At 42.2% G+C, this 6775-nt stretch overlaps 1 protein-coding gene across 3 annotated transcripts in view; it reads left to right on the top strand.

The window, feature by feature from the left end:
• Window positions 1-377: 377 nt before the first annotated feature.
• The window catches only part of UBE2E3 (ubiquitin conjugating enzyme E2 E3), an 82774-nt gene continuing 76376 nt past the window's right edge, over window positions 378-6775 (top strand). Inside the window, exons 1-3 of one of the 3 annotated variants that reach the window (XM_019554178.1) lie at window positions 378-482; window positions 2235-2437; window positions 4712-4762. In XM_019554178.1, the coding sequence (XP_019409723.1) occupies window positions 2244-2437; window positions 4712-4762 (245 nt within the window). In that variant the 5' untranslated portion in view covers window positions 378-482; window positions 2235-2243. Of the gene's footprint in view, window positions 483-616; window positions 982-1106; window positions 1476-2234; window positions 2438-4711; window positions 4763-6775 lie in introns of those variants that run through there. The other 2 variants (XM_019554180.1, XM_019554179.1) reach the window with 2 other exon arrangements.

Raw genomic sequence — 6775 nt, 5'->3', positions numbered from 1 at the left:
TTTAAAAAGCGAAAGCTTTGGACTTTGGGGCAAAATAGGGCTTTTCCTCACACTCCTTCATCCCTAGGTTAGGTCCCAGGGTGCCCACTTGGCTCGGGTGCCCAGGGAAATCTATTCCCCTTCCCCTGTGTTCAGGGCCCCCCCTTTGCAGCCAGCAGGCCGAGGGACAGCTGCTTCAAGCCCTGCTCCTTGCGCCGGCTCCACCGCCCCTGCCAGGCACGAGCAGGATTCTGCACACGCGCTGGTGCCTGGCACGGAACAACATCCAGGACCTCATGCCCGCCCTCCCCCCGCTCCTGCCTGCAGGTCTCCCTCTGTCCCCGCGGCTGCTCAGGGGGCTCCAAGCCGCTAAGGAAAGGTGCCTGCACTGGGGGGATCGGCGGCGGCGAGGCCAGCGAGAGGCAGGCTGCAAACTTAGGGGCTGCAGAGCCACCAACTCTTTGTCCTTGGCCAGCACGGGAGAATGCACGCACTCAGCAAAGGTAGAGAGCGCGTGCGCGCGCCCCAGCCCAGAGGGGGGCGCGCTCCAGCAGCCGCGGAAAGGGAGCAAGCGCGCCCCCCCATCCCCCCCCCCTCCATCTCGTTTGGAACTTTGCTGACTGCAACATTCTGAATCCGAACGTAGCGACACAAGGGGGCGGAGGCGGTAGAACGCTCGAGTCTCCCCGTTCCATCCGGCCTCCTTCCCCCGGGGGAAGCTCGTGTTCTCTCCCCTCTGACCCCCTGGCCCGCCGCGGGAGCCCGCTCGGCAAAAAGGGGGCACGCCAGCGCCACCCTCCGGCTCTCGGCCCGCACTGCAGCCTCCCCCCGTCTCCCCCCTGCTCCGACTCTCAATGTTCCACACTGCCCGGCCACAGAGCCTCCTCTGCTGCTTTATATCCCCCCGGCTGCCTCCATCCCTTCCACGGAGCTTTTCTCCCCTTCCCTCCCCCCCTCCATCCCTCCCCTCCGACCTAACACCGGGACAGGACGTCTGCGAAGGTAAAGGAGAAGCGGGTTAGGTGGCTGCAGCAGGAGCCTGGGCGAGCTTGGTGGGGGGAGGAGGAGACGGAGGAGGAGGGGGGGGAGGTTGGTAGAGGGAGCTTTGTTCTTGTTTTCAGCGCTTGCTGCCTGTCGGTGGCCGGGAGAGAGAGAGGAGCCGGGACTGAGTTCACGCCTCACTTGGTGCACACACACCATGCTGATCCTGGAGAGCCTCCTACCATAACAACCCCTCCATACCCTCCTCGCTGGGAGCTCGAGCTCTCCCCACAAAGCCAAGCTGGGAGGGGAGGGGAGGGGGGGCCGTGTGTGTGTGCAAAGCTGCATTTCAACCCTGCTGCAATTCCCTACCAGGAGCTTCATTTGCTTTCCAGAGCCTCCAGTTGGGGTTCCTCCCGGGTGTAGCTATTTTTTTTTTTTTTTTGGTGCTAAAAATGTCGGTCTGTTTTGTAGAAACTGATCAAGAATCGGTGGCGTTGAAAGCTTTGCAGAAGGTGCAGTTTGAATTATGCTTCTTCCCCCTCCAGCAGCTCTGTGGTGGCCAAATGCAATTCTTTGCTGCTGGCTATGTAAATAAGCCAAGCTTCTGCTTTCTGAGTTGTCTTGAATGCATCTCGGGTTTTTTGTTTTTTTGTTGTTTTTTTTTTAACCCAGCAAACCCCCCCCCCTTCCCCACGGCCCTTTAAATGTGAGGAGACAGAGGGAGAGTGTAAATTTCAATCTGAAATGAGCCCAAGTGTTATTGGCAATATATTGTCTCGGAGAGAGAAGGGAGGGGGGGAAGAGGGGGATCTGGCTTCTTGGACCCAATAAAATGCTCTGCTCCAGTGTAAATATTTACAGGGTATTAGTGACTTTTTTAAAAACATTTTCAGGGAGGGCTGTTATTTACAATGTGTCATAAGTTATTAATGCTCATTGCCTAAGTACCCTGCTAAATCTCTGTCTCATGCTTCAGAACAAAGTCGACCATTGATATATTGTCCAAAGTATGAAAAAAATGTGAGTGGGATTTTTTAAAAAGGCAATATCAATATTATAAATAAAGGGTAAATATTGCTTTCTACCTGTCAAACTGCAGCCTAAACCAAGGTTGAGAGGAGGGGATATTTTTTCAGCTGATCTCTTGCTTTAAAATTGGTGACAACTGTATTGCTAAGCGCTGTGTTTTGAAGGAGAACTTGGGGAATGGCAAAAAAAATTGTCCTGATTGCCACGTTAACTCTGCCTTTTTTTTCTCTCCCCCTAAAAAGTTCACCACGATGTCCAGTGACAGGCAAAGGTCAGATGATGAAAGTCCAAGTACCAGCAGTGGTAGTTCAGATGCAGATCAGAGAGACCCACCAGCACCTGAACCTGAAGAGCAAGAAGAAAGAAAACCTTCTGCCACTCAGCAGAAGAAAAATACCAAACTGTCCAGCAAAACTACTGCTAAGCTATCTACTAGTGCTAAAAGGTAATAATTATTAAGTGATAGCAAAATAATCTGTAGTAGTACATATCTCAGTGTTTGCTTGTATAATTAATTCTTGTGAGGGTATGTTGAGTTGCATACTGAACTTCTACATATTCTACATATCATATATATGTTGTCAGTCAGTATCTTCACCAATTACATTGATAGATAGTTGAACAAACTTGCTACATGTCTTTTGAAAAGACATTTAGAGATTTGATAACTTGTACATTGGCAAATCAGTGTTTAGAGCCCAAAGTGAATTTCAAGTAGCAGGAGAACAACAAAAGTCTTTTCCATCTGAGTTCAAAGTAGTGGCTCCCCTGTCCCCAACCCCTGTACTGGTGTAGGGTACTGTCCTAGTCTATTTTAATAGGCCTTGCTTATTGTTAACGAGGAGTGCTGTTGAATTCAAGTATTTACAGAAGTTCCACTGCCTTTTGATGGCAAGGGAAGAGGATGGGACATGAGGGGCACATACCAATATTTTATAACTTTCCATGCCAGGGAACAGTTCATCCTTACATGCAGTAAACCAAATATAGTATTATCAGGCATTACTCTGACAAAACTAACTTCAGTTGGACACTTGCCTTAATATGGACTGCAGGATTAGACTCTGGAGATTAATAGCCTCTGCCTTTAAGGTATCAGAACTGCAAGAGGTTTCTGGAGCTTTTATCTGCCATATCTGTATTTGCATATAACATTTCTGGAAATATTTTTGGGAAGTTCACTCTGATGGACTCAGCCATATGAAACAGACAAACTTTAAATCCCTTGACCTGCTGTGGTCTTTTGAGAGGAATGTAATTTGCCAGTACTTTTCCTGATGTTCCTTTTTCTTTAGAATATTGGCTATATTATAGCCAATAGTAGGGAGGTCTAAGTAGTAATAGTAAGAAAAAAAAATTTTTTTTTTTTTTTAAAGAGGTCAGTTCTTAGATTAATTCCCTTCAGTATGCACACTGTAGCCAAACTTTCATAAAAGTCTCAGGAATTCTTGTCAGAATTAAGTTAAACAGGTACCTGAAATGTGTTAGCCATAATATAAACCCCCCCCCCTATGTTTTGGGGTTTTTTTTTTCCTGTTGTAAAGAAAGTTTTGGAAATTAAATGCCTGAAAGGTAGACACTTCAAAAATTGGTAAAGGCAAGAAGTTTGATGTTTTAGTAATATAATATATTATGTATATAATATTTTAGTCATGTTTCTTGAAAAGCTTCACATATATTGTATAGACTCTCATCAGTGGGGTTTCTCTTAATCATCATGGGTCTGTTTCCTTGAGTGTTGGATAACTGAGAGTAGTCAAATTAAATTTAATGGGACTTGTGAAAGGTCTGTCAGGATCAGGTTCTATTTCTCTCATTTAAATTAGAAACATTACAGTACTGACAACTCCTCAGTAGTATTTTTATGGGTCCTTGTCTGTAAGAAGCCAAGTAGCTGTTCACGTGAAGAAATTTAGAGGCAAGTAAAATCTCTTTTCCTAAAAGTAGTTTAGCTTGCACCTTATTTTCTGGATTACTTATTCATTTGACAGAAAGTTTTAAAAAAAGATTTCCTTCCTGGATACTAAAACTTCTAGGACTACTATTAAAGAAACAGCAAAGCTGTCACTGGTCTTTCTTTTAAGATCATGATTTATTTAAAGTGATTGTGTAAATAAAAATAAGAGCTACTGTACAGGGTTGGCAGAGGACACATAATAAAAAAGTATGTATGGAAACAAAGTTGATTCCTGGGTATTACTCCAGTAATATAGAGAGCTTGACAGATTCACTTTTAAAATGCTGTATGAAGCATCAGGTAAACATTTTTAAGCATGTATTTTACTTTAATGAAGTTTGTTAATTCAGCCTCAGAGCTCTGCAACACTGGTTTAAAGTCATTGTCAAATGTGCTTGTATCGCCTCCCCCTCCCTCCTTGCCTCATTTGCATATTAGCTTGAAAAGAAAATCTCTCTGATAAAAAGTGTTCAGATATGGATAACAGTTACTTTTCTGAGTACTTGTGGGAGATTCCTACCAAACTCAGATGCAAGTGTTCTGTATATTTACAGTATCAAGTAAGAAAAAAAGCTGAAAAGTTTCTCTGTTATGGGATTTGGGTTATGCCTCTGAGAACAAAGAGGAAGCAGCCATGTTAGCATTACTGAAGGCAAAGCCAATCTTGCATTTAACTGCATGGTGGTAGAGGGCAGTGTAATTCCCTGATTTATTCTATAGACTATCTCAAACGCTTTGTGTCTGTTCTCATTTCACCAACAGAATTCAGAAGGAGCTAGCTGAAATAACCCTTGATCCTCCTCCTAACTGCAGGTATGTAACAACTTTTTAAATCGGGGACTGTGATAGGAAATTAACAGGAGATGTTAGTTCAGCAGAACAGAGAAGCCACTCTCTAATGCCTGTAAACAGTTTTTGGTTACAGTAATTTTATTTAAAGTAAATTGAACTGCTGCAGGGAAACATTTGATAGAATGTTTCACAAAGTTTGGATTTTTCTGGGCACATTGTAGGTGTCACCAATTAATATGAATGGTAAAGCAGATTTTTTGTAGCTATTCATTGCTTATTTTAAAAACACAGACATTCATTGCGTAAAACTTCCAGATGTACTTAAGCTTTGCTTTGAACCTACTGCTTGTGCACAATTTGAGCTGACTTTAAGTGCTGAGGTTTATAAAAAGTTATGTTACTATGTTCTATAATTAGATAAAGAACACTGTGTGATGTTTATGTGTTTTATCTTACTAGTCTATAGTGCTTGAAGCACTATTACCATTAAAGTTTCTGTCTGTTGGCCAGATATTGTATTCTCTTGATTGATGGTATTTTAAGGAAATTCTCCTGTTATGTGGTAGCCACTCAATCGTTTTAGAAAATGAAGTTGCAGGGTGAGAGATTACTGAAAAATTCATTTTTAAAGAAAGCAAAGATTACTGTGCCCATATTTTTATAAGAAAGTCACAGTACCATAATTGACTAAATAGCTTCTTTATTTTTACTCTTTCTTGAGATTTGCTTAATTCTGGAAAATGTTTTTTTTAAGCACAAATTCAGGTAAATGTCATGTAAGGCCAGATTTGAGAAACCCAACTTAATGTTGCCTATAACTTACGTTTCAGTGGGATTTCTGCCTGTAAAGTATGTTATGTTTAATGACTGCTATGTAACAGGCAGCATTGGTATAATGTGAAAAAACTGCCAGTGCCCTCTATTTGTTTTTTTTCCCTTTGTTTGGTGTGTTGAATAGTTGGAAAAGTTTGGTAAAAGGATTTTTACAATTCAATAAGGATGCGGTTGTTTTGATGCTTATTATGAAGCATAATCTGTATGACAAGAATTAATCATAGCTTAGTTGTTTCGTCTGATTTTTGGTAAGGGTGTCTTACCTGGAGGTCCATGCTATGGATTTTTGGTGACAGACTGATGTATTTACATAGGGAGGCACTGCCTTCCCTCTTCAAACCAGTACGGCTTTCTAGTTATGTGCCTGCTGTGTTTCAGCACTTTCGAGATCCTAGAATGATATGGCAGGATGCATTTCAAAGAAATAAGCTACTGGAACTTAACCTTTTCCTTCCAGAATTAATGCAGCACCAGTTTGGGTCACAGTGAGTTAGACTTAAAAGGAAAAAAAAAAAGTATCTGATATTTAGTTGCTTGCAAAATATGCTCCCCTGTGGTATCAGTGTAGTATATTTTAAAGAAAGTCTTAATTGCTAATGTTACCACGCAAAGCATAGGGACCCTATTAAGATGTATGAGAGAAAAAAAAATGTTTCAAATTATACAAGTTTCTCCTACAGAGTATGGAGGAAAGATTATTTTTGGCCAGCGGTGAAGTCTCTAATTCTGTCCCCGCACTAAATTTTAAAAAGGAAATTCACCATTCTTAGAATCATAGAAAATTCTTCTCAGAGCATCTTCATGACTAATACCGTCCACTTAAGACATCTTGGCATTCCCTACAGAAAGGTTAGATTTGCATGAGAGAATTCCTTAGGATTATAATTTTTTATTTGCATTTTTAAAAATCCTAATATGAGGACACAAACACTATTTCATTGCATGTTGCATGCAGGGCAGCAAAGGGGAAGACATTTCATATGCCTTCTGGAAGCTTGCAATAGCATAGATCAGCAAGCATAAACAGACACAGCAGGCATGCGACATACCTTCACTTCATTGCTCTGTGTGCAACTAGCAACAAAATGCAACATTAGCTCTTATCTTTTTGATTGGGAGTAATGCAAGGAAAAAACCCCTGCTCAGTAGTTTTGCATTGTAGATTGTATGTGCTTTACAAAATTTAGACCTTGCCGGGGG

Source organism: Crocodylus porosus, unplaced genomic scaffold (genome assembly GCF_001723895.1).
Source record: "Crocodylus porosus isolate Cpor-Errol unplaced genomic scaffold, CroPor_comp1, whole genome shotgun sequence".
Classification (NCBI taxonomy): domain Eukaryota; kingdom Metazoa; phylum Chordata; order Crocodylia; family Crocodylidae; genus Crocodylus; species Crocodylus porosus.
This window is presented reverse-complemented; position numbering and strand designations above follow the sequence as displayed.